This window comes from Cyanistes caeruleus, chromosome 12, assembly GCF_971803275.1.
Source record: "Cyanistes caeruleus chromosome 12, bCyaCae1.hap1.1, whole genome shotgun sequence".
In the NCBI taxonomy this organism is placed as follows: domain Eukaryota; kingdom Metazoa; phylum Chordata; class Aves; order Passeriformes; family Paridae; genus Cyanistes; species Cyanistes caeruleus.
The window spans coordinates 15,289,242-15,315,942 of NC_141712.1; the positions used below are offsets into that span (position 1 = coordinate 15,289,242).

Sequence of the window (26,701 nt, forward strand, 5' to 3'; positions counted from 1 at the left end):
CAACTCCCCACTTGAAACCACACTGTCGCAGTTCTGGTGGGGGAAGGGGAACATTGTTTTAAAGCAGTGAAAAAACAAGTTACATCTGTTTAAAAAATTTACCTATGGCATATAAAATACTGGATTCCAACTGTCTCCGATTCCTCAGTCTAACAACAAATATTTTGGAACTACTTCATAATGGAATATGATCTCTAGAGTGGAAGTGGTTCTGGTTTTATTTGTGCATATTGTGCTGTTCTGTGATGGTGCTTCAGAAACAGCACTGATGGGCTCCAGGAAGAATCCAAATTCCCCAAGAAGAGGTCAATAAAGACAAATAATACAAGACTGAAAAGAAGGGGATAAAGAGAAGCAAACAAATTTTGTAAGAGCTCATTAAAAACAACTGCAAGTGTCCTGAGGCAAGGAGAAGTCCATTGTACATCAGCCCTTAGAAAGGCAGAGAATCCTTAAAAGCTGAAGACTGTGGAAAGGAAGGTGAGTGAGCAGGACAAAACTGAGAGGCAGCAATCTGGTAACATAACACATCTTCTCAGGGTGGTTATGAGTAATTAGTGACAAAATGACAGAGGAAGAATGAAAAGCTATTTTTGACAGACCAAGGTATCATATTCGCAGATCCCTTCCAATTTTAGGATCATGTTCAACTGGTACGTGCTAGCTGTAAGAAGGACAAACCCATCCCTTGTCTGTGCTGCCTTCAGGAAAGGAAGACTGATGATGCAGATTAACAATGTTTAATTAATTAACACTGAAAGATGGAAAATACAGAGATGAAGACTTGACCTGAGTACCATTTAAGAAAGAAAAGGCACAATATGAGCACCGCCAGGATAAAATCACCACTAAAATCTGTCAAGAATAACCAGTTTCTCTATCTGCCCCAGTCATCACCAAAACAGAACCCCAAACCCTGTGGTCAAATGCAAATGTAGCTGAAGCAAATGTGTCTCACCAATTTATTATATTTTTCACTCTTGGCAGCTGACTCGTTCTCCAAGTCAGCTGATATCCAACAAAGTTCACACACAAACCATAGCAGTGGCAAATGGTGCCTAAAGTCTGGGAACAGCACAAAGCATTACTGATACTCATTCACTGATTATTTATTCTGGTTACACCCAACTGAATAAGGAGGATTTTTGTTCAGGTTGTCCTGCTGATTAACAAACCTCACTTCCAAATGCACTGCTCAGAGTCACTGAAAATGTATCAGGGAAGTTTCCACAACAGGTTTCCACAACTGAATGGACTTAAGATTGTTTGATTGCCAGTCTAAATAACAGAACACTTTTTCTGCCATGAACAAAACCTAGAAAACAGTAAAAAAAGATGCTAAGAGTTACCACAAATGTCTAATAGAAAGGCATCCAAAAGAGGGCAAGTCATTTAAAGACTGTTTCATTCTGATGACTAATCTTGCACTTCAGTCCAACATAACAGACAGATTCAAAATGCACTCTGAGCCTCTGTTTTTTCCTCTGAAAAACAGGGGGAACAATATAAATGCAATACCCAAATCAGAAGCAAACACTCCACCACCAGCTAGCTGTCTCTTAAGGGGTATTCTCACATCCTTATAGGCTAATTTCCTCTGGTTTAGGCTTGGATGGTAACAATTCTTATGAAATGAGAATTTACCTGCTAATAATTAATGAAATTACAGAAAGAAGTAACTGTAATATTTACATAAGATCTGGATGAGGGATTAATAATGGTGGAAAATATCTCAGAGAAAAAGCAACACCTGAAGTTTTGAGAGATGTACTGGTGAAATAAGAACACTTTCTCTTTAAACAGCAGCAGAAAGTCAGAGCTGGGGTGAGTGCTGGGAAAGCACCACACACTGAACTCACACTGACATCTCCACAACAAGGGACAAAGGCTTCATGTGGACCCGAGCATCAATACAAAGAAATTGTAAACAAGCAGGCAGATTGTAGTGTGGAAACAGATCCAGTCTTATATCACAGGTACAATGTAAATCCCATTGCTAGAAAAGCAGTTTAAAAAAATTAATCTGGCCACAGAGCTGACATAACACAATTAACACAATTCAGCTTCAGTGGAGAGCTGAAGAAAAAGAGTCAAAGTTTCACACTGGATGATAAATTCTTCAGCAGTTCATCATTTCAAGGCTTCTCGAGTGAAAGAAAAAGGTTTTCCCTATATAAAAGTTATCCAGCAAACAAAATTTAATTATTAAATAGAATTCCTTAGATCTGCAAGCTTAGAATATGTAAATAATTAGTTCCCATTATTCTGTGATTTGATTTAACTGCAAACATATTCTGAAGAACTGAGCATAGCAATGTTTTACATAATGATTTTGCTAGATTTTGCTTTTGTCACGTTCTTAAATTTTCTATAACAGATACTCAGAAATAGCAGAGGGAGAGGGGATGAAAAAAATAACCAAACAAAAATAACCCTTTCCTGAAATTTTTCTTCTTTACTGTGCAAAATTTCCTAAGAAGCTGAACTGAAAACCCCAACAGCAACAAAAATAATTATCAGTCTGAAATCTAGGAAATCTCAGACCTCAGACATACCTAAATCCACACATCACAAGTGGAAAAGTCACATATCACCATCACTGCTTCCATTTCATTGCTTTATTTCACAGATTATTTTCATGATAAATTGATACTCAACTATTACAATGGATGGCCCATGATATTGCTATAAAACACGCAGTTTCAATTTCCACTTCACTGATAAAAAAATAAAGGAATTAAAGCCATCAACTGCAAAACAGATATTCCAAACTCATGACTCCTTTACACTGAAAAGCTTCTCTCAATATTACTGCCTTTTGGAAGAGTGTAACAGAACAATGACAAAGAAATAACAAAGAAATAACAACTTGTATGAGGTGTCATCAACTGACATGAAACCTCTGCAGAAAATGAGTCTCTACACCTGAGAGCACCAAGGCACAGTTAGTAGCTGAGCAAGAAGGACTTGCTTGGGCAATCTGTGAACTGGGAACAAGGCAGAAACTGTTTATGAAATCTACTTGGGGGCTTTATTTATGTGTTGGGTAGTTAAAGTGAGTGTCTGCAAAACAGCATAAATTCAAACAAGCAGACCTACCTGCAATCTCAACAACCCCCTCTGTGCTGATTTTGGATTCCTGGAAACCAGGATGGAAAAATATAAGAAGCGGGGAGGAAAACAATTATTTACAGGCTTACCAGTGACAAAACAGAGATCACACAAAAAATCCCCAGTTCTTAAAGAATATCCTTTATCCAGACAGGCAGGGCACTCCAAAGTGTCTGAGCATAAGCAGCCAATGCTGTCAGAGCTCTGCATGGACAGGCCTCTGTCAGCATCTGGAACCCATTAGAGAACACGAGCAAAAGGCTTTTCACAGAGCCATCACACTCACCATATGCTGAGGAGAAATGGAAAGTTGGCAAGGAGAAACATAAGCAAGGAAAAGGGGCAGATGATTTGTTACTTATGTACAGACTGCAACCAACCAACACATCTGACCTTTATTTTTCTTTTTCAGTCAGAGAGAAACTAAGCTATTTTTAAGTCTGGCTTATGGTGCACTTGTGTATGAAAGGAAGATTTTAAATAAACTATGGTATGGACTAAGCTTGATTAGCTCTTCAGCCACTCTCTTCAAAGAACTCTTTCCTCCCTTTCTCAGAAAACTCTCCTCAACCTAAGCTAGTGCTGACCAACATCTCTGGACAACAGGCTGCACAGCTCAAAGCAACTGTGGAATGGTGCTGGAAGAAGGATACCAGCATTCCCTGTGGTTTATGTCTTTCCAGCTTCCCTCTCCTGCCTTTCTGGGTCTCCACCTAATGCAGAACTCGCTGTTTCAAGTACTGATCCAGCAAAAAGGCTGTGAGCACAATCGAGCTCACAACACAGTCACTAGTGGTGGCACACAAAAACACATCTTGGAAAAAAGAAAAGCCAGACTGAGATGCTTTCTGGGATGGCTCAAAGTCCTCATGAAACCACTGGGCTGCCCTGATATAGAGGGCTGGGCCCCCTGGCACCTCCTCTGCCCACAGAACACACCTGCTGTGTTTGTACAGAGTCACTATGGGAAGACACCGCCTCTGTCCCCACCAGAGAGGTCAGGATGCCAGCACAGCAAAGTATCCTTGAGTAAGCAGCTGTCCAAGACCAAACCATTCCCAGAAAGACAGCAATCCACAGGCTGCTGGGCTGTCTGTTCCAGCAGCTCAGAAATGGAGAGGAGGCAGCAAGACAGGTGACTTTTGCCAGAATTCAGAACCCATGCATCATCAGGATTGGCCTCTGAAATGTCCTCCCCAGTCACACTCCATCACAACCCAGCACGTGGCTGGGGGAGGTAAAACCAGTCAAGAAACCAAACTGGTGGTCAGGAACACACAGTGTCACCCCCAGACAGCTCACCTTGCCCCAGCATAAAGAGGACAACAAGGATGACTTATCCTTCTGAGTCACAACAGCCTCTGAGTTGTGGGTTGGCTGCCCTACCCTGATGAGTCTCTCCCTGTTCCTGTTTACCAAGCAGAGATCGTGTAGTGGGGAAAGAGAGGCTGTGAGATGTGCTGACAAATCACCACCAAACAGAACCATGTATTGGAGGGAGAGAGGACAAGAGTTCAGTGCTGCAAATACAGCGAAGGTTGAACTGTTACGAACAGTGCCGGGATAAAAGCCCGAGTTATTTGTGGCAGCTCAGGAACAGAGGAGTCACAGGCATTTCTGCCAATCTGCTCATCTGAGGAGTGCTGGAAGCAGGCCATTCACAGATTCATGGAGAGGTTTGGACAGGAAGGGACCTTGGGACATTCCTTCTTCATCCTTCTGCCCAAAGCATAAGTAACTCTGAAATTTCTATCAGTTAGCAGACTGAGGGCTCCCTCAGGCAAATTTGATGAGGGAGATGCCAGTGCCTTTCCAGGCATCCTGTTTGGGTGCACAACCATTTTCACAAAGGAAAATTCTTTCTTTTGTCCAGCTGGCATTTCCTTTGCCACAACTTGTGACCCATTGCCTCTTGTCCTTTTGTTCCAGTTGACAACACTCAGGTGACAAGCACACAATGTCTCAGGAATCAGCAAGTCTTAAAACAAAACTGTTCAACACTTTGAATGGAATTGAGGGTTGCTGCAATCCTACCCTTTCATCTCTCAGCTTGGGCCATCCCTTTATTGACTTGCCTTCAATTAATAAAGGGAACCCTGAAAAGTGTCCTCAACTTAATGAGAAAAAAAAAAAGGAGCAATTTCTGAAAGTGACGTCAGTAGATGAAATCATCATCCATTACTTTTTGGCCAGCTTTCCACCAGTTATCTCCATGAACCAGCTCACCATAGAACAGAGTAACAACCTGTCTGCATGAGGGAAGGAGTAGAAGCGTACAGCAAATGCAAGGGCAGAATCCCACAGCGCTGACATATATCATCCTAAAGTGCTGTGGAACCACTCCCTGTGTGCTCAGCACAGACAAGGAGGTGACAAGAGGGCTGGGACAAGAGACTGCAAATTAAATTCTCCTCTGCTCTGAGGGTAAGAACATCTCCCCCCCTCAAGAAGTAGCAACAGATCAACAGACTGACACATCTGATTTGTTCCATGTTATCTAGAAATCTTGTCAAGACAATTTTTCAATGGCAGCCTCCCCTCTCCCAGAAAGAAAAAAACTAAACAAAACTGCACAAAAAACAAACTCAGTAAATCAACATGACCTCTTATTTATCAAGACTAAATCCACCAGGATAAAAAATAGCCACCATTCAACTAAAAGTAAGTTTGAATCACACTTGTCCCTCTCAAAGGACTGTGGTTTTATCTCACGAGCAGTGAAAGATCCAAAGCTAAGAAAAGCTGATCTATCTCAGAAGTTTCTTACATACACCAAATGGACTTTTTGGATACTGTACTTGCTTTGAAATAACCACCAGCAAATGATTTTACCAATGCTGAGGCAGAAAAGTCCAGTGATGACAAAGGCAGAGTTTTCATAAATCATTTTGTTTGCTTCTTTAACAAAAACACCTTTCTGGGGCAGGTGCATTAAGGCACAGGGGAGACAAGGCAGTGCAAAAGAGGAAATTTTTCTACCAACTGTGGCAGGGCAAAGCAACTTGTGCCTGTGCTGCTGCAGTCCCCCCCTCTTCTCCTGTGCTAGCTCTGGGGTGAGCACAGGAGTTCTCAGCCTGGAAAACAGGGGGAGGCAGGGATGTGTGTTTTGACTGCTAGGATGTGATCTGGTGGGAGAAAACAGGAGAGAATCAGAGCATACTGGTTTTAAATCCCCTTAGTCCAATGAAAAACAGGGGAGAAGTTAAAACGGTGGTCCTGACACCTGAGTCATCTCCACAGCTCAGGTTTCTTTCCCACAGTGACATCACCAATCTAAAATGGCACTGCCTGATGCCAATTCAAGAAGCCTCTTATCAGAGCATGTCACACACAGGCAACATCCCTTGGCAGGCTGCAAAAAGCATCTTGTGAACTTTGGGATTCTTCTCCATTAAGAGTCACAGGGAGCTTCTATCCCACTTCTTATCTGAAACCTTAGATTCTGTTGTTTATTAGCAAGTGTCAGTATCTACCCAGAGTGCAGAACCCTAAACTAACAATGCTGAGCACAGAAAAACAACAGTTTTGAGCAAAATCAGACTCCTCAACACTTCCAGAAATTCACTTCACAAAAGCCTTTCTTGAGCAAGTCTTGTTTCAAAACCAAATCACTCACATTTTAAACCTAAATGTGAAATGCCATCACAAACTCCAGAAAGAGATACACAGGGAATAACTTCACATCATTTCCTCACTACCTCATACAGAAGACAAACCAGCTCTAGGGCAAAGGCTGAAATACCCATTCTGAAAACCTCTTCCTCTCCCCTTGCTAAAGGGCTTCCTTCCAGTGTTATTCCTAAGGACAGGCTTTGCCACTTACACTGCTTGAAAACTTCATTCCCTCAATCCCTTCCTCAGATGTCTGGACCTTCAATCCTTTAAAATGAAGTCACCATGATGGAATAAACACTGTGGAGCGTCCTCAGAAGAGATCTCTGCCACAGTTCACTAGTACAACACACTGAGCCTCCAGCAGGAACAATTCAAACTATTAAAGGTGAGATACACAAAAGCACCTTCTCAAGTGACAGCCAGGCAGCAGCTACAGTGGAAATTCACAACCACAAATCCCCAGCACCACCCTGTGAGAGATAAAACTTGGATCTGTCTCTACCAGCAAAAGAAAAACAAGGCACAGGAATGGCTGAGACATCAGAGAGGCTCTCAAAGCCTCGGCACTGCCCTGACCTCAGATCAGAGCTATCAGCAGCTCCTGTTCAGGTTGTTGTGTTAACACACATGGTTCTGTCTCTTTGGAATTATTCTTGGAAAGTCGCTGTAATTACAGAATACAATAAAAACAACAGATCATTAATATGGAAAACTCTGATCTTGGGAGACAAGCAGAAAATTCCATTATCTCCCTTTAAGATTGATCTAGACTGCAGTAAGGATTAAGTGCTGTTCAGTGACCTTTTGTAATGTGATTTCTTTGGAAAATTGTCTTGAAGCTCACTGCAAATTATTTCAGTTTTAGCAGTTACATAAACTAATCAAGGGCAGTGTTTCAAAACAGACAAGCAGTTAACAGCCAGGTCAGTGAAATGAAGGAATAAGGATGGTCTTTTCCCCGCATTTATAAGGAATTCAGCCCAGCATCCACCTTTGCAGATAACCTAGTAATTATCAAGGGCCTAAATGCAGCACAACCTGAGATCCTTCACAAGTCCCTTTACAAGTAGGCCACTTCTCAGTTCAACAATGACAGCAAAAAAATTAAACTATAACAAGTTTTCACTTTCGTTTGGTTTTTAGTAGGAACATCTGCTGCCCTTCCCCACAACCCTTAAACTGGTCAGAGATCAAATATCACACTTGAAGAACTGAATTAATTAATTGCACCCAAACCCTCCTCCTGTGTGGCTTTCCCCTCCAGATAATATTCCTGCCGTATTCATCCTTTAACAAGGAACAATGCCAGGGCCATCCACACAGAACAGACTGACACCTTCACAATGAGCAAAAATTAAATCCATGTTAACAAGAAAACTCCAGACCTTGTCAGAAAGGCCCCTTTATTACTCTCCCCAGTGCTCCAGTACTCTTCACCACATCAATCTCACTGCAGCAGTCCAAAATTAAGCTCAACCTTCCTCCCTTCACTTCACTTCTGAGGCATCATAATTCCAGAAATCAGAGTCACCAGACCTTGCCAGCAAGAAGAAAACCTGTTTTAATTCATATTGCACCAGAGATGCTCAGTTTACTGAATTTTTTAGAAGTGCCCATCTCCAAGGGCTCAGGACACAGCTGTGCCAGTGCCTCTGCTTCTAGAGCATTCCACCTCATTTACATCCATTCATCAGGAGGACAAAACCTGCCCATGCTGTACCTGCCTGCTGCACCCAGCAGCCACGGGACCTCCAACACTTCTGGAAAGGAGGCCAGAGTCCAGCAGAGCTGCCAGACACATCCCCAGCCACTGAGCTGCAATGAGGCACTTACCCATCTCTACCTTTACTGACGATCTTCACTTCAAAGTAATAAATGCCACAGGCTGCAGGGATGGGGTGAGTGGCCCTGACCGAGGCAGCATCTTTGTGATTTTTACCGTGACCTAAGAAAGAACAGAAATGTAAGTACTGAGGGGATCTGGCCTATCACATATCCTGATCTAAAACCTCACTATTTGAAACCAGCAGGGATCTGTTTCTACACGGAGCCAGCCATTTAAAACACACTTTCCAGAGAACCAGCATACACAACCCTGCACTGCCACCAAGAACAATTCCTACAGCACAAGCATTTCAGTTTTCCCTTTGTATTTGCTATGACTTTTTGTGAAAGACTCTCAGTACCACCTCTCCCCCTCCCCACAGACATAATTTGAAGACCAATGTACACAGACAGAAGACAAAAATGATTACACAAGAGGAGAATGACATCAGTGTTTACTAGCCAGGCAGGAAAAGGAATAATCAGCTCTCCGCTGGGTGGGTAGGGAGAACAGCTCCAGTAGCGAGCAAGGAAAACATCACACTACAAGTCTGCGAGCAACTATTTAGTGTAAACCCGAGGAGCCAAAGCCCCAATTACGCAGCGTTTCGGGGCCATCCGACCCCTGGGCTGGGTTTTAAGCAAGATGACAGAGTAAACAGCCGGTCTGGCCGCACCGGGCCCGGGCAAGCGACACTGCACAGCGTTATATAAGGCCACACACTCCGCCGGGGAGAGCCCCCGGCTCCCCAGCGCCTCCGTTCCCGAGCCGCCCAGCCGGGGCCCCGGGCCAAGCAGCGCCCCGCGACCGGAGCTCGGCGCCGCCCGTCCCCGCGCTGCTCACGGCGCCCCTGCCCCGGGGCCGCCGGACCCGCTGCCGCCTCAGCCCGCGCCCGGCGGGCCCCGCGGAGCGGCCGGGCCGAGGGCCACGCCGGGGCCGTCCCGCTCCGGGCCGAGGCCGAACCCGGCGCCGCCGCCCCAGCCCGGCACCTTTGTAGTGGACGCGCAGGTTGCCCTGCGAGAGGCCGATGTAGTTGTACTTGTCCTTGGGGCTCCAGGAGCGCGGCAGCGGCGTTTCGTCCTGGTTGACGGCGGGGTAGAGGCGGCGGAGGCGCCGGCTCAGCTCCTGCTCCTCGGGCGGCCCCGGCGGCGCCGCGTCCCCGCCGTGCGGGCTCCCCGCGCCCGCCTCCGCCATCTTGGACCCGCTTTGTGTCAGCGGGCGGGGAGCGAGGCCCGGCCGCGGCCGGCAGCCAATGGGCTGCGAGCGTGCCCACAATGGGGCCGCGCCGCCCGACGGGAAGCGCAGTCCTCGTCACTCCCGCTCGCTCGCCCCTGGCTCTCGCCGAGACTACAACTCCCGAGAGGCAGAGCATGCAAAGCCCCGTCTCCCCCTTCGACGCGCTGCACGCTGGGAACCATGTCCCCGTTCCGCTCTGCTCCCATCAGTGAGGTAGGGTGCGAGACTCCCATTCCCAGCGTGCACCTCGGCAGCCCGGAGCCCAAGGGCCGCCCAGCGCTCGCAGGCGCCCGCCGGCAACCTCCGCTCACGGGCCGGTTTCGGCCACCGCGCGGCGTCCGCGCGTCAGGCGCTGCGTGGGCAGCTATGGCGGCGCGGGGGGGGGTCCTGCGGGCGTGGCCGTTGCCGTGGCGACGGGTAAACGGAGCGCGCGCGCCACGGCGGGCCGGGGCTGAAGAAGGAAGCGAGCGCAGCCACGGGGGCTCCGGCAAACCCCAGCAACGGGAACAACCCGCGGCTCTGGGCTGCGAGCGCACGGATGAGGGATCCCGGCTGACCGGCTGCTGCTCACAAAGGCTCCTTTGGTTCTCAGTTGGATGCAGATGGCTACACAGTCTTTGTTTACATTTATGTATGTTTTTCAATACAATTACGCCTTGACAGTACACTACAAAACTCCTGCCGTGAAACCACGGCCAGCAGGAAGAAAAACAAGATCCTTGAGCAGACTTATGAGTTCATTCTTCTGTCTATGACACACATAATTCCATGTTTCCATTCTTTTTCCATGTCTCCATAGCAATAAACAGGCCCTTGTCATCATTCCAAAGCCATGATTGTCGGAGCAACTGGAGACCTACTTAAGGCAAGAGCTGCAGTCTCTTCCTCTGCAGCTGAAGTTACAGGTCTGACACAAGGTGATCTTGACAGAATGATCTTCCCTTACTTGAGAGAATGTTTACATAGTTACAGATTTAGACTTGTTATATTTAGATTACATATACAGTTACAATATATATATTTAGATATCCATACAGACCAGTTTGATACAAAAAGTTACAGCCTTTGAGACTCCAGACTGCCAAACAGGTATCAACTGGAACACACCCAGTGTAAGGAAAAGGCTACAGTGAGTTGAAGAATTCCCGTGGAATCCAAATCCAGTGGCAGCCCAGTAGTGTGACAGGCAGCAGCTGCAAAGCACTGTCCCCTCCCATTCCTCCTCTTGGGAAGCTGCAGCTTCTTGTGAGATGTGAACTCTGACACACACTAGAGAGGGAAATCCCATCCATGAAGGACATGCAGACACTGCTCCCAGCAAAGCTTCTCAAAGGACCATTCAGTCACACTGTATCAGAAAAAAAATGCTCTTTGTTGTATTAATGGAATTATGTTTAAAAATAAATCCTTGAAAAACGCCTGCTCTTCAGATTGGCATTGGCTGCTGAAGAGATTTTAACTCTATTGGCCCTTATGTCCTTTAGTGTTCTGCAAAACCTGTTAAACTTCCAAGTGCTGCTGCCAAGAGCTAGGCTGGATTTCCAGGATTCCCTATGAATTGTACCATTCGGCTGTAGTTTGAGGAAGCTGTACTGCACACACAGCATAACCCAGAGAGGAGGATCCATACCTGCAGCAGGATTTAGGACAGCCTCAGGATGGGGAGAAACAACTTGTGTCACACTGACTCCCCAGAAGGACACTGAAGAGCAAGTTCAATATCCATCTCCATCCCTCTGAAACTGGTACCTGTGACAGGCATTATTCTTTCTTGGCACCCTTTGCTGTGCCAGATCTCATTCCTAGTGTTGTTTAAGCTCCCTGGAAGCAGTACAGTCACACACAGAAGTTCTGCTTTGTTTCCCTGGGTGAGGAGCACCGCATGGACCAGCTCCTTCATGCAGCAACTGTCTGTACAGGGACACCATGGCTCCCACTGGGAGCAGAGCCACAGAAACCACACAGGCGTGCCAAACACAGAGCACCAACACAGCTAAATGCCTGACAGGAACATTTTGAACACCACAATGCAGGAGCCTCTCAGCTCACTGACATAAGCAGCATCGGCATCACACAAAACACATGTAACATTTTATTTATAAGAATTGTACAAGTATTAAAAGGTAATGAACAAAAATATGGATAGCCAAATTACTTGTAACAAAGGCTGGTGAGAGCCAGCAGGGTGGTGTGGTGGCCACAGCACAATCTGCCTCCACTCAGAACATCCAGCAGTTGTCACCTGACTGGTTAGTTGTGGAAAAGCATCACCTGGAGCAGTGACATGGAACAGCCCACAGCCAGCCCCTGGGAGCAGGCCACCTTCCACCCCCAGGGGCCATCCCTGCAGCTTCACTTGAAAGGGATCACTTTATTTCCACTCACTGCAATTGGAATCAGGAGCTTCCGGTACTCCAGAGGGAGGTAACGCTCTATCAGCACATTCAGTGGCATCTTGTCTGTCACCAGCCCTTGCCTTTGTCCAAAAAGAGAGCAGAGAAGTAACAAGAGTTGTTAATGAAATGTGTTTCCATTCGATACCAGAGTATGGTTTTCTTGCACTGAGGTTTTTGCATTTAAGAGCTGAAATGCCCTGTCTGCTTGTGACAAACAGCTCCAGACTCGTGTTTGCAGGCAGCTTCTCAGCTCCTGTGCACACTGCAATGCCAGGACTGCCCACACAGCAGAGCAGACCCGGGGGGTTCCTGCACAGCAGCTTCCCACAGAGCCTCCCACTGTTTACCATGGGGATATTAATCTATATTGATCAGGTTCAAAGTAGAGGCTCATTGCTTTTTAAATTCACAATCCACCGCCTACCACGGGATAAATTCGGCCCTTTGATGTGACAATGGGAAATAGCTCAATACCCAGATTTTTTTACAGTCACAGCTCAGAGGTGATTGGCATTTGCCAGCTGTGTAGGCCATGGAGTTTTCCTGTGCACCATTCAACTGACTGGCCTGAAAAAATCAGCATCAGTTTTGTAGAAAGAAAGAAAGTGCAACATTTAGTCACACTTTCCATGTGGAAGGAACAGAAATGCTGTTCTTATGCATGAGCCAGCAACAATTCCTGATCTCACTGTGAGGCAGTAAAAAGGCATAAAGACATCTGGAACAAGGTGAAACAACAAGTACATGGAATTCTCAAACCAGGGCAACTAAACAATCGTGCCTCCTGGCCTGTTCCTACCAACCTCAGCACACACCTGTCAGGTGGGAAAATGAAATCTCTGCATTAGGACAGCAACAGATTATTCTTTTTAAGCAGCAACACCAGCTCACCTACAGAGGCCCATGCAAAGCCAGTATCATCAGCTGTGCCTTGTACTATCCCCCAGGTGACTTTAACACCACATTTGAAACTTCTCCATTTTCCCACACTTACTGTGCAAACACTGCTGGTGCACATTCTGGCAACAACCAGGCATTACTGGGCTATCAAAGCACCACCAAACACTACTGTAACAACCCTTCCATTACCTCCTCATGAGGACTTCCAGGTCGGCTGCCTCCACTGTCTTCCTCCCTGCATGGTGGGTGTAAGCTTCCAGATCACTGCTCAGCTGCTTGAAGTATCTCTCAGAGCTGAGGGGGGAAATCGAATCAGACTGTGAAGCATGTGAACACCAGCTACTCACCCACTTCTGCAGGGTAAGTTGCACAAGAGCTGTGCAGGTCACAGCCTGCTAGGGAAAGCTAGGGGAGAAGAAACTCTCCTGCCCTTGAACAAAGCTTGGCTTCTCAGCCCAGGCTCCCTGGAACTTCACTGCCAAGACAGCTGTCAAACAGCTGCACATCTGACAACCAGAACCTTTCCCAAACTTCCCAACCATGCAGAACAGAGTTGACACCAGTGACAGAGAAATCAGCATGGAGGGTCAGATACTGGCTGCTGCAGTGGTATCTGCATCTGTTCAAACAACACACAGATTTTACTCATGAAGGTAACAAGGTCTAAGGATTCAAAAATCTGAGAAACCTGGAATCCAATGGAATGCTGCACACCTCACTGTGCCCTGCATGATGACCATTGTCCAGAGCCATCCTGACCATGGAAATTGATAATGGCAAGACTCTGACTGCTACAACTTGTTGGGACAAAAACCAGATGCTCCTGCAAGGCTGCACTGATCAGATACCCACAGAGAAGCCCAAAGCACTTTGCACATTTCTGCCCATTTTTATGGCCTCCTAAGACTCTTTCCAGCTGAAGAGAGAGGGCTGTCAGCTTGTCAGCAGCACTCCCAACAGGTTTATTACTTCAGAAGAGGAAAGAAAGGAAAAAAAAACCTCAACACTAAAAATAATGGAAAGAGCAATTTGTTGCTACGTACCATTTTTCAACAATTTTGAATGCCTCTTTGGTCACTGGCATTTTAGCAAAATGTCTGAATATCTCCTTTATCAAACTCCCTGGTATTTGAGGCTCACGTGGTTTCCTCTGAGGTGGTCCCAATCTCTTTGGAACTGTCTTGGGCTGCAGCAGCTGCTGGGGAGACCTTTGAGGGAATTGAAAATTCATACATTGAATGAACAAGGGAGAGGCAAAGAACACCAGACTGAGTTTGGAGAAACCCTAAGCTGAACTGGAAGGGATAAGAACTACCTTGAACTTTCATTCTTTCTCCCTCCCAATTCTTCAAAACTCTCATGCCCACACAGGGCAAAACAGTTCATGTGACATCATGGCCTCAAGAGAAGCAATCCAGGCTCAAGTTCCCTTGATTCCAGAGTGCTCATGTACCACACTGTCAACAAAGATGTATTGGAGTTCTCTCCAATACAAGACTGCAGTTTCCACTGCATCCCTGCAGTGTTCCCTTTCCATCAGTGCACAAAGTTTGAGGCACCACAGAACACCTCTGCATCTGTGGACAGGGGAAGCTGCGTTGCAGGGAATCATTCTACACTATTAAGAACTTCAATGGGGACTTTTCTTGTGGGCTGCGGGGTCCACCCCCCTTAAAACAAAACTCTAAGTCCTAAAGGAAATTACAATTGTCTTCCATCCTAAAATAGGAAAAACTGCAATATGGAAGAGTTAAGTGAAATCCATGGATTCACTCAGTACATAACTGGAAAACAACAGAAAAAAACTAGAACCTCAGGCTAACACATGCCAAACGCCCAGAGAGGATGTGTGGACCACTTGAATCTCTCCAGTCCACATGTGCAATACGTGGGCACAAAAATTTTGTCTTCTTGTTTATTGCTTTAATAGACAAAGCTCTAAAGTCATGGGCTAGAAAACTCTTCCTGTTCCCTAGGACTCATCACTAGTGGCTCTGATGAAGCATGTGGCTTCACCAAATTTCTAATCAAGAGAGTGCAAGTGTTAAATAATTTGGAGTAATGCAGAGGACAGGTTCACTTTCTGCCTCTAGGAGAGCTTCTTTTAAGTCAGCCCATGGCAACTGCACACAGCTTTAGGCTTCTGCAGTAAATACAAGTATGTCATTCCATTTGATCAGTGTCTTGCCATCCCTAATTCCCCCTCTTCTGCAAGGGCCTGTACATCCCATGCTGGAGTCTCTGGCTCCAGAGTGGCTTACCAATTGAAAAACTCCTAGGAAAAGTTTTGGTCTTCAGCACAAGAACATATTACAAGAACATTCATTTGAAAGCCTTAAGGCATCAGACCCCCTCTGGAAGATCACTGACATTCATTCAATTCACTCTTCACTCAGCTGCTACAGCAGTGAAAGAACCAAAGACTTCAGTACTGCTCACTCCCTGTGGCAGCTGCCAGAGCAGCTGGCAAAGCCAGGCTCTGCTCTGCCCCCAGCCCCACTTCTGCCAGGCCACTGCTGGACGTGGCTTAGGCTTACCTGGGAGCAGCAACTTTTTCAACATGTGGCATTGACAGCAGGAGGTTTTTGGCTGGAGCACGGACAAACAAAGGAGTCTTCATGGAAGCCTCTGGAAAAAAAACGTACTTGAGGAACTGAAGTCTCTTTCCAGAACTCCTGGAGCAGGCAGCAGACAGAAACCCAGACAACTCCCCACATGCCTGGCCCTGGTGACACTGCCTGTGTCTCCACAGCACCCTGAGCCAGCACAGCTGCTGGCTGCTGCAATGCCACCCCCCACAGCTCCTGCCACACAGGCTGGGGGCTCCCCATGGCCCCTGCTGGCCCAGCTGGCTGGGCAGGCTGCAGGGACACACACACAAGACCAGGCTGCAGGGGCCAAAGGCTGGGTTAACTCAGGTTGCCACAAAGCTGCAACCTTTTTAACCAGAGAGAACTTCAAAGTCTACAAGGTATCTCTGTCATCTTGATCATCCATGGGGGAAATTGTCATAAACAAAGGGACAAGCTGAGCTACAGAATCACATTACAAGGGCCAGACTACAAACTTCTCCCTGTTTGCAGATTTCCATAACTCCCTCCAGGCAAGGCTCCTATTATCAGAATCTCACCTCTTCTCTGCTATGAACCCATTTCCTCCAAGTCTAATCTGCATTGTCTTTAACTTCACTCTTGAACTTCTTCATTTCTTAACAAGTGAGAGCAGGAAAGAAAACAATGTTAAGAGAAATGCTGAGCAGCTTCCTTACCTCCACTAGCAGGCTGTTCAGCTTCATCCTGAGCAGGCTCTTCCACTGAACTATTCAAATCTAGCATGATAGCCTGGTCTTGTAGTTCATCTCCTTGTTCATCAGTTTCATCTAACAAAATCATCCCACGTTTATCAAATGAGGAAAAGGCATGAGAGTTCCTGTCCAGTCCTTCAGCTCCAATGCCATTGGTAATCTTATGTTCTAAATTTTCAAAACAGGCAAAAGAAAGCACTGAAACAAATACCTTTGCTTGATTCTGGAACTTCCACTAGTAAATTTTCATCAAAGATACCTGCTGTAACTATACATTTGTAAACCCTACTGCCAGTACAATTTTGGTTTCTCTTTAAATAAAATGCAGTCTTCCAGCTTAAAATGACAAAATTGGTTTGGTATTTGCCCAGTAATTAGCCCAGATTCTAGAAAACACCGGAAGTTAAGTTTCTCTCAGCACTGATAGCAGTGATGCAGCATGAGAGCACTTTGGCACTACAGAGAGCTGTCAGCATTAGAGGTGTTCTCACCAGCTCCTGGAGAGCCGTGGGCTCCAACGCTGCCTTCTGCCAGTTCCTCTCCTGCTGAAGAAGCCATTTCTGTTTCACCTCTGCTGTCCTGTGCTGTAGTTATCTGCAATTCTGCTTTTTCAGCCAGCTTCTTCTCCAAATGTTCAGAATATCCAGCACTTGGACCATGTTCTGGAGCTAAAATAAGAAATTCTATCATACATCTTACCTACAAAAAAATCCCAAGCAACCACCAGCACACAGTTTAACCATTAAATACTGGAATGTATTTGTGATAAATAAACTCAGACACAGAAGTAAACAAGAAAAGCAGATGCAGCTCCCTCTAGAGCTGAGAAATGCCCAACTTTTCCTGTGTTTCCTCCACAGCCACCTAATTAGGGGCACATCAGATCCCAATGAAGGAATTTTACTTACAGTAAGTAAAGCTCCTCCAGATCTGGCATCTCTATGGCCATTTTCAATTTTGGTGACTGTGTAAAAGACCAGTTTCTTTTCCTTTAAATCTAACAATATGTGGAGTTTGTGCTCAGATTCTCCTCTTCATTTCCTCCATTTTTCTGAATAAATAATTTTGTAAGAGATATATTCCCTTATAGAGAGAAGACAGCCTAAAGTGGTTTTAACCATCCAGGAGAAACCTCTGGCAGGCAGAATAAGAAATACACATGACAAGACACATGACTTGTTTGTGTTTAAAACTTCTGAGCTACTGACTACTAAAGTATTCTTTTCTTCCTTTATACTACATATATAGTCCACATATCTGTTACAATGTAGCTCAGTTAAGCAGAAACCCACACAGGTAGTTACTTTGGCACAATTGGGCACTCTCATAATGCTGTCACTTGCTGAAGGGTTTGGAAATCTTGGCTGAGTCCAGAACCAAAAGCTGTCAAACTGCACTTTTACCATTCTCTCCAGTGATTGGGAGTTTTCACACTAAAAAGTACAAGAGTGGCCTTGGCCTTGGGACAACCAGGACAAGGCCAGGCAAATGAATGCCAAGGAGAGGTATCAGGGAAAAACTGGCAAATGATAGGAATTGCAAAGCATATACCTGCTAAGCCTAACTCTTAGCCCATAGTACTCACTGCCAGCCACCTCTTCTTCAGAAAAAGAAATCTGTGCCATTGGGTTGCTCTGTGGGGACTGATCTTGCTTTTCTTCTTGCTGCTTTGCATGGGTTTCTGGAGATATGCGAGTCATTCTCTCAACATGCTCATCATGAAGGCTTGAGCTCTTGGAGTCTCTTTGGGTCCTTCCCTCGTTTGTTCTTACATCGGATACCAGGCCCTCCAGCCTTTCTTCTTCTTGATCACCATCAGAAATCAGGCTCCTCTGTGCTGTAGTTTTTGAATCTGACTGCTGGGGCTCAAGAGCAGAAAATTTATTTTGGTTCTGTTCATCCAGCTGGGACTGAACAAAGAGCTCCGTGGTATTCATCATCATTTCTGCATCACTTGTCAGGATGCTTGTTCGAATCCCAGATATAGACTGTGAGTCCACAAGATAGTTCTGTCCTGTTGAGAAAGTTTTAAAACAAACTATGTGAAAAACTTTTCAAGGTCATAGGGACATACTTTACAATCAAGACTTGTGTAATTCACAATTTAAGTTATTCAACCAAATTTTACTCCTCTTCAACAGATCAAACACTGAGAAACTGTATGACCCCACTTCTGTGCCCACAACACTCCCCACCAAGCCCATAGAAATCTCAGTACCCACAGATGAAGATGATCCCAAATAATTCCTGTGGTTTAAATGACCAAAGTGGACAAAGTACGTATTTATGTGCACAGAATCAAAGGAACTGCCGAGGCAGAACCTCATTCTAATTAATCTTTCTTCCCAAATCCCATTCTAATTCTCTGAATCTGTTAGTAAATTTTAAATTCTAAAATACAGACCATCCTTCAGTAAACGCTTCTAAAAGCCCCTTCAACATAAGGCCCTGCTTCCCAAGAGAGAAATAACAACACAACAGTAACAACAACAAAAAGAAACCTTTGCTGTTCAGCATGTTCTGTTCCACTTTGCCTTCAAACACTTGTAAGTCAACAGCCTTGCGGGTTTTTGGTCTCCGGAGCAAGCCCCTCTTTTCAACGGTGTCTGGGGCCAGCAAGGAACCCACAGACATACGAAAGGATCTGTATAAAGAGGAAAGAAATTGTCAAAATCACACACTCCCCTTTTACCCTCAGAATAGGCACTAACAGTGACACATTTTGCAGGACTGCGAGAAATTTCCCCAAAAGAACCTTTAAGATTATATGACAGTATTTAAATTAATTGTTTATTTTCATACTATCACCCAACATCAGGATATGTATCAGAGAGATGAGGAAGCAGACTTTTTTACAGCCTCCCTGAGACACTGCAACACTACAGCAGACAAAAGGGTCAGAAATTTAAAAAATCAAATCTCAAACAAATGTTTGAGAGTAAAGACATGCTCTAGATGACAATGGGGTGGTAGGAGGACTTCCCAACAAGTTTAAGAATCTACTTAGTATCAATACTCTCAGCAAAGTACAGCTACCAACACACTGTGACTGTTTTAAGATGAGAGCTGACAGCAACACCTGAAGCATAGGAAAATATGTTTCTCATTGTAGGTGTTTTGCACCCTGAAGACTGACCATGCTCAATGGCTTCCTGTCCCTCTCTCCAGGCAACCAAATTAAAAAGGGGGTTCAGAGGGTTCAAAGACAGAAGCACAGAATGCTACCCCAAAAAGCATCTTGCCCCAGGCAAGAGCTGCAATGAGAAAGGTGAAATAATGTGCTGACTTTGGCCAGGGTCGTTTGCAAAGTACACGGCAACACTGGAAAGTAAGTTCTTTGACCCACTTAAAAGCTTTTGAAGTCCAGAAAATACTGCAAATATGCAGTATTATCTACTGCAATAGATGTAATGGATGTGATGAAACTATTAACAGGCAGGGATAATATTCTAATTCTGTACTTATTTACTGTTGGAAGCATGAGAATGAAAGGAAAAAAGGAATGATCCTAGCAAGTAAAAAGAGGAGCAAGAGGAGCAATACAAGCTAGACCAACCCTGGCATACTGTGCAGAGCCACAGTTTCTGAGAACCAAAAAGTGTGGGGTGCAACACCTTCAAAGTCCAACAGCAGAGGGGCAGATGGCTGTGCTATTGCTAACACTAACACAGGTCTTTACATGAACCAGGTATCTGCACTGCTCTTCACCCCTTCAGATGTGATCATACCTAGGACTGACAGAAGTTAATGCATTTTAGGTTAAACTCACCGAGCTGTAATTGTGCTGTCCAACGTTGATGGAGCTAGAAAAAGGTGATGGCACATTAGCTGAGAAATTACTCTTTACACAACAGGCTACAAGAACATCCCAAAGGATCTTCCTCTCTTCAGAGCCAGTCATGCTCCTATCCTCAAACATACTTTGATGCAAAAAGAATTAGATAACAGGGTCACTTTACTATTTCTTGCCTACATTTCAGAATTGCATACTGGAAATCTAATAAGCAATTTCTGAAAGGGTGAGACAATAGTTATTTCAATGAAAATTTAACATGGCATAAACCGTCAGATTTAGTAATTTTAATTTTACCACACTGATGACAAGATGTTAGGCCTTGGTCACAACCACCCTTCAGCAGCATAACCCAAATACATCTGGAGCTTTAGAAACACAGGTAACTATTCTACAGACTCTTGATGAAACTGTAACTCAAGCTTATTCTGCTCACAAAGAACTTTGTTTTATGTAACTGCAAGAGAAAGCATGCAGCTGCTTGTATATGAAAGTGTCTAGAACTGAGAAGAAGACAGGGATTGCTTCCTCTGGAGACACTTCAAAACTCAAAAACCACCAAATTGCAAAACAGTCAAAAAATTATACATAGCAGTGGCAGAGCCCAGAACTTGGCTTAAAAAGGTTTATTTTATATTTGATAGGATGGGGTATGAGATATTGCAATCTGGATTCCAAACCTACAACTGCCCAGCTGGGCAGCTCTTGACAACTGAGCTGAGCAGGTGAGAACCAGCTGACAGCAAATGCAGCACTGAGCAAGGTAATTTTTGACTGCAGCATTACCTTGGTTCTGGGGAAGTCGTCTCTCTGCTGCTCTCTCAAATTCAGAAATGCTTAATTTCCTTCTCTTCTTTGTCGTGTGGAACACAGTGATAGATTTGCCCTCAGGAGCAACATCTGGTAGCTGCAATTCCCCCCTACCAAAACAAACCAAGTTGGAGAGGCATTTCTGATAATCACCCCTGAAAAGATGCAATTCTGGTCACTAAAACACAAGTAGAGAAGTCCTGCTCCCCAGTCACAGCACAACTATACCTGGCAGTGAAATTAAAATGTAAATTATCAATAAACCCTACTTACATGCTGGAAACCCTCTTAGATGGGACTTCTGAATGAACTTCTTGTGTGTCTTCATGGCTAGATATCTGAGGTGCCAGTGGTGAAACTTGGGGCTCTGCCAACAAACCAGAACATTTCCTTTCCACAATTCAAGACAGCAAGAGAACCAAAATGCAGCAGGGTGTCACATCTACACTATAGGCTGTAAAGAACATTTACTAATAGGTTAAAATAAAGACCTAGTAAAAACTATTTGGGTTCTACTCCTGGCAGGGACAGATGGCAGCAGGGGATTTCCCTGCACTGCAGAAGAATGTGCCTCTATAACACACTTGATCCTACAAAGGCAGCACCAGGATTATGTGCTCAGTCACCAGGATAAAAAGTCCAAGTGAAGAGGGTTTTGAAGAGGATCTTCAAAGCTATGATTTCACCAGTGCAAGGCCTGGTCTCTCAGACAGCTGTATCCTGCATTCAGGTGCCCTGCAGCGACTCCTCTGTTACATAAATCAGTCACACAGCAATCTGATTTCTGTTCCATTTAACAGGGAAAGGATAATGGGCTACCAAGAACATCCCGTTTTCTCAACTCTACAAAACCATTGTATTTCTGTTCTCAATTCTCTTGAAAGAAGATACTTACGGTTCTGCACGACTCTCTTGAGCATAAGCCGTGGTGTGCCATTTCTGAGATCAGGGAACACTGCCAGTCTCTGCTTTGCAAGGGTGCTTCTGAGAGATTTTCTCCTATTTTCTACACTTAATTCAGTCTAAAGAGAAATTTGGAGATAAGCAATTCAAAGCTAGTATTTTCATTATTAAAGATCCCAACATCAAAAGCACCCACCACCCTAATCACTCGCTCTGTTCTAATAACAAGCGAAGTAAGCTGGCCAGAAATTTTTTCCAAATTCCAAAGAGAAATTGCGCGTGACAATTTTTGACATGCATGTTGTTTTTTTTTTGACGTGACACTTTTTGACAATGGTGGCACTTCCCGTGTGGACAGGAGACAATTCAGCTCGGGCTACCATCCAATGGGTTCTAGCATAAAACTCTCCTATGGACGAAATCCTGGGTGACCCCAGAGCACAGCCGCGACCTAAACCCGCCGAGCTGCGGGCTACTCGGCAAAGTCAGGGCTTTCTGCCCATTTCCCACGATTAAAGGCGAACAAGGGTGAAAGAGCGGCTTCCGCTCCTGCTTCAGAGGCCTCATTTCTGTCTCAAACCGAGAGCGACCGGGCGGGCGGCGCCGGGCGAGTACCGCGGAATGACCGATTCCGACAGCGACTCTCCTTTCCCCCTTCTTTTTTTTCTTCCCTCTCGCCCGCCCTCCCAGATCCGTCCGCGCACCTGGGCCGCCGCCGCCCGCGCGTTGTGGTGGCTGCTGCGCCTGAGCCTGGACCGGGATCGCCTGTCGGCCATGGCGGGCCCGGTAACGGCCGACTCCTCCCGCGTCCCGCCGCCTCTCGCGAGATATAGACGTGAGCGCGCGCGCGCAGGGAGGGGCCGCGGCGCAGTGTGGGGCGGGTAGTTCCGCCGGTGGCGCGGTGCATTGTGGTCCGCGTAGTTCCGGGGCGGCGGCGGCGGCGGCGGCGAGAGGCCGCGCGGGCCTTGTGGGAGCTGTAGTTCGGCGGGGCCGCTCGCCCCGCTCGCCGCGGGTGTCCCCCCGCCCCGCGAGGCCATGCCGGGCTTCACCTGCTGCGTACCGGGCTGCTACAACAACTCGCACCGCGACAAGGCGCTGCACTTCTACACCTTCCCGAAGGACGAGGAGCTGCGGCGCCTCTGGCTCAAGAACGTCTCCCGGGCGGGCGTCAGCGGCTGCTTCAGCACCTTCCAGCCCACCACGGGCCACCGCGTCTGCAGCGAGCACTTCCAGGGCGGCCGCAAGTCCTACCTGGTGCGGGTCCCCACCATCTTCCCGCTGCGCGGCGTCAACGAGCGCAAGGCTCAGCGGGCCCGGCGCCCCCGCCCCGCCGCCGCCGCCGCCGCCGCCCCGCAGGGCCCCGCGGCCGCCGCCGAGGCCCCTGCAGGGGGCGCGGCCGAGGACGTGAAGCCCATCGACCTGACGGTGCAGGTGGAGCTCGGGGCCGCCGCCACCATCGGGCCCAGCCCCGTGCGGCTGCCGGTGCCGGTACCGGCGGCGGCGGCGGCGGGGGAGGAGAGCCCGGTGGAGGGCGGCCCCCCCGATCACTCGTACTCGCTGTCGTCGGGCACCACGTCGGAGGAGCTGCTGAGGAAGCTGAACGAGCAGCGCGACATCATCGCGCTGCTGGAGGTGAAGATGAAGGAGATGAAGGGCAGCATCCGCCGCCTGCGCCTGGCCGAGGCCCAGCTCCGCGAGGAGATCCGCGAGAAGGACCGGCTGCTGCACGCTGCCAGCGCCGGCACCCGCAAGCGCCACGGCCTCTGAGGGCTGCCGGGGCCCGGCCCGGCGCGGGGCTCTCCATCCCGGAGCCTCCGCCGCCCGCCGTGCCGGGCACAGCAGCGATGGGATGGTGCCCGGCTCCACAGCAGCCCTCAGCCGGGAAAGGCCTCGCCATCGGATTCCCCTGCCTGGACTGGATCAGCCGCGTGCCCAGCCCCGTTATCGCCCCGACGTTGTCTCCGGTGTCACCTCACACCGGGCCCATCAAACGCGCTGTGTGCGGTGTCAGAACGCGCTGCTCGTAGCGTGGATAGGACCCGAGTCGTCACTAAGTGGACGTAGGGTATCAGTTTTCAGCAAATAAACTCGCTCTGTGTCAAGTGAGGTAACAGCAACACTACCCTGGAGAAGGCGTGTCCGACTGCCGTGGGCACTGTACCCATCATAGGAATGGTCGGTGATGTCGCATTCAGCCTCGCTCAGTGGAGGAAAGCTTTAGAAACCCTCTCAGGGTGATGTGTTTCTTCAGTAAATTACTGATGCCGTAAGGCTGCTGTTCCTAGCGTGACAGAACCCCCAGATTAAAGAGTGTTCTTGTACCGTGTAGTTTCTGCTTTCTCTGCGGCGTGTGTGTATTGGTTACAGATGTCTCGGTGCTCTCGACACCAGTAAGGATTACAGTCTGGTACAAAGAACACGGTGGCATTTAACAGCTGTAGTTTATCTCATTGGCTTAAGACTCCCTCTAATGAAATGGAGGCTTTGTAACACATTGGAATTTTAATCCTTGGCTTTTGTTCAGAGAACTAGGATGAAACAGAAGTGACTTTACCTGCAGTGGTTGCAAACCTTTCCTGTCTAATCCTAAACTAGTTGGCATGACTAATAATCTGTACATTAGGCAAGACCATACTAAAACCTGCTTGTGTGTTCTAAACCAAGATTTAAGAGTATTGTAACAAATCTGTGTGGAATGGTTGTATAATTTCTGTTTCTAGCCAGCATCAGTCCCTTCACTTTCTGCAACAGGAAACCAGATCAGCATTGGCTAGAAAGAGGGTGGAGGGAAGGTAGCAAAACCACGGGTTTGGCTTGGTTATGCACTTCCAGCCTGGCTGGTGGAACGGATCCCTCAGCAGTTTGGAGGAGGAGAAGAGTGTCTGGTGCTCCAGCAGGGCCCTGTGGCAATGGGCAACGATGATGGATGTTGAGAACAGAAGCCACTTCACCACAGTGTGCCCATATTCACCTTTGAGGGAAGAATTCCCAGGTGTTCCCTGGGTCTGTGAGATCCTTCTGGAACCAGAGTGCATTGCACTCAGTAGACTGGGATGTCACTTTTACTTAATTTTATAGAGGTATTTTCTAAATGTAAAAAGTATCTTTAGTTTGAAATTATGTAATCTTTGTAACAATGGCTAATGTAGCTTTACATCAGCTTCAACACTGTATACAACCGAGCAAAAGGGCACCCTGGGGTTTTGTAGCCGGAGGTTTCTCTGTAGATCCTGAAGCCAGTTCAGCTCCAGGTTGTCACAGCCTGCTATGTGATGCATGGGTCATTTTTTATTAATGTGTGTGCCAAGTTGGATGGTCATCTGTAAGGATACTACGTGTCTATCCATGTACTAAGTACTGCCCGTTACTTCAGTTTAATTTATTCTCCAATCTGATATGTAGCTCTCCAGCTCTGTGCTATACTGATTTTTCTGCGAGTCGAGTTAGCGGGAATTTTTTCATTTGGTTGGTTTGGCTTGTTGTTTTGGGTTTGTTTTTGGGGTTTTTTTTGGTAGGACAAGCAGATACGTGCTCCACCATGGGATTTAACATATGTGATTGGTCCAGCAGCTCTAGATGCTCCCATCAAGACAGTAGACAGCACAACATCCCTCCTTGCTGGTTGTGCATCTGAGCTTGTTGAGAACGTGCATGTCATGACAGTCATGGTACTTTTTCTACCATTGGGATGCACTTCAGGATGTTCAGCCATTCAGCCTTGCTGGACTGGTTACCTGCTGGACTGTTTGACTTCTCCAGGTTACACTGAGGTGCTAACATGCTTAATTTTAATAAAGTATATTTTGTTTTCTTACATTTCCTGTCTCCTTGTGGTTTGTATATCTATTTCTGAGAGGTTTGTGGCTGTAGCTTTGTCTTCTCTTTTGTAACATCTTTTTATTCATTGTGAGCTCCACAGCTGGAGCAGCGGGAATATCTTTACATTCATGTAAGGTGAGGAAGAGGAGTTTGAGGTTAGTTCAGTGTACCACACACCTCCCTGTGCAGAGGTTGGTGCCTTTTTGATGAGCAATCAATCACAGGGCGCTCTCTGTGTAACCAGGAGGGGTTTGAGCAGGGAGCCAGGCTTCCCACAGGGCTTATTCCAGCATGACTCTCCTGTCTAATGTGGAGGAAGGAGAAGGCATGGCCTCCCATGAAACAGCATAGTGCAGGGAAGAGCTAGAATGTACTCCTACAATTTATAATTCCACCTGCCAAAGTTCCTGGTTTCAGGTTGGATTAGAGCTATTAGTCTCAAGCAAACATATGCAGCAAAAAAATCAGCTATGCCTCAACCATCACATTTTTGGGTTGAACTGGGAATGTTGAATGCAGCTGCAGGATGGGGAGGTGGTAGTCCCACTCCGCTCTGTGCTGATGCAGCCCCACCTCGAGTTCTGGGAGCAGATTTGGGCACCATAGGACAAGACATACCTAAAACTGTAACAGAGCATCCAAAGGAGGCCATGAGGTTGGTGAAGGGTCTAGAGGGGAAGCCACGTGAGGAGCGGCTCAGGGCATTTGTCTTGTTCAACGTGGAGAGGAGGAGACTGAGGGCAGAGCTCATTGTGGGCTGCAGCTTCCTCGGGAGGGGCAGCAGAGGGGCAGCGCTGATCGCTGCTGTCTGTGACCGGTGACAGGACCCGAGACAACAGCTGAAGCTGTGCCAGCGGAGGTTTAGGCTGGATGTTAGGAGAAGGTTCTTCACTCAGAGGGTGGTCGGGCTCTGGAAGAAGCTGTCCGGGGAGGTGCTCGGAGCCGGGGGTGACCGAGCTCACGGAACGTTCACACAATACCCTCAAGTG

At 46.8% G+C, this 26,701-nt stretch overlaps 3 protein-coding genes and 2 long non-coding RNA genes across 10 annotated transcripts in view; 3 read left to right on the forward strand and 2 right to left on the reverse strand.

Moving 5' to 3' along the window:
* RANBP10 (RAN binding protein 10) overlaps positions 1–10,062 on the reverse strand; it is a 64,779-nt gene extending 54,717 nt beyond the window's left edge. The window contains exons 1-2 of one of the 4 annotated variants that reach the window (XM_086847431.1): positions 9,541–10,062; positions 8,560–8,671 (exon numbers count right to left, since the gene is read on the reverse strand). In XM_086847431.1, the coding sequence (XP_086703557.1) occupies positions 8,560–8,671; positions 9,541–9,745 (317 nt within the window). In that variant the 5' untranslated portion in view covers positions 9,746–10,062. Of the gene's footprint in view, positions 1–8,559; positions 8,672–8,981; positions 9,090–9,540 lie in introns of those variants that run through there. The other 3 variants (XM_086847432.1, XM_086847434.1, XM_086847433.1) reach the window with 3 other exon arrangements.
* Positions 61–5,225, forward strand: LOC111934502 (uncharacterized). Its single transcript, XR_002867239.2, has 2 exons — positions 61–480; positions 3,524–5,225. It is a non-coding gene; the product is annotated as an uncharacterized LOC111934502 (long non-coding RNA).
* Positions 10,063–10,328: 266 nt separating the features above from the next.
* LOC147650877 (uncharacterized) lies at positions 10,329–10,620 on the forward strand. Its single transcript, XR_015275305.1, has 2 exons — positions 10,329–10,418; positions 10,587–10,620. It is a non-coding gene; the product is annotated as an uncharacterized LOC147650877 (long non-coding RNA).
* CENPT (centromere protein T) lies at positions 10,404–23,229 on the reverse strand. 3 transcript variants are annotated; one of them, XM_086847429.1, is made up of 15 exons: positions 22,954–23,091; positions 21,886–22,012; positions 21,264–21,357; positions 20,967–21,100; positions 20,157–20,190; positions 18,889–19,031; positions 17,973–18,401; positions 16,879–17,055; positions 16,352–16,555; positions 15,621–15,711; positions 14,127–14,291; positions 13,273–13,377; positions 12,173–12,263; positions 11,418–11,536; positions 10,404–11,135 (listed from the first exon to the last, which is right to left on the reverse strand). In XM_086847429.1, exons 2-14 carry the CDS (start codon positions 21,908–21,910, stop codon positions 11,441–11,443), a joined length of 1,788 nt encoding a protein of 595 aa, XP_086703555.1. In that variant the 5' UTR covers positions 21,911–22,012; positions 22,954–23,091; the 3' UTR covers positions 10,404–11,135; positions 11,418–11,440. The 3 variants fall into 3 exon arrangements, with proteins under 3 accessions (XP_086703555.1, XP_023790364.2, XP_086703556.1); XM_023934596.2 differs by lacking the exons at positions 10,404–11,135; positions 11,418–11,536 and having other exon boundaries at positions 11,867–12,263; positions 22,598–23,229; XM_086847430.1 differs by lacking the exons at positions 10,404–11,135; positions 11,418–11,536 and having other exon boundaries at positions 11,867–12,263; positions 22,943–23,018.
* On the forward strand, positions 22,834–25,709 carry THAP11 (THAP domain containing 11). Its single transcript, XM_086847435.1, has one exon. It carries the CDS (start codon positions 22,929–22,931, stop codon positions 23,658–23,660), a length of 732 nt encoding a protein of 243 aa, XP_086703561.1. The 5' UTR covers positions 22,834–22,928; the 3' UTR covers positions 23,661–25,709.
* Positions 25,710–26,701: the final 992 nt, after the last annotated feature.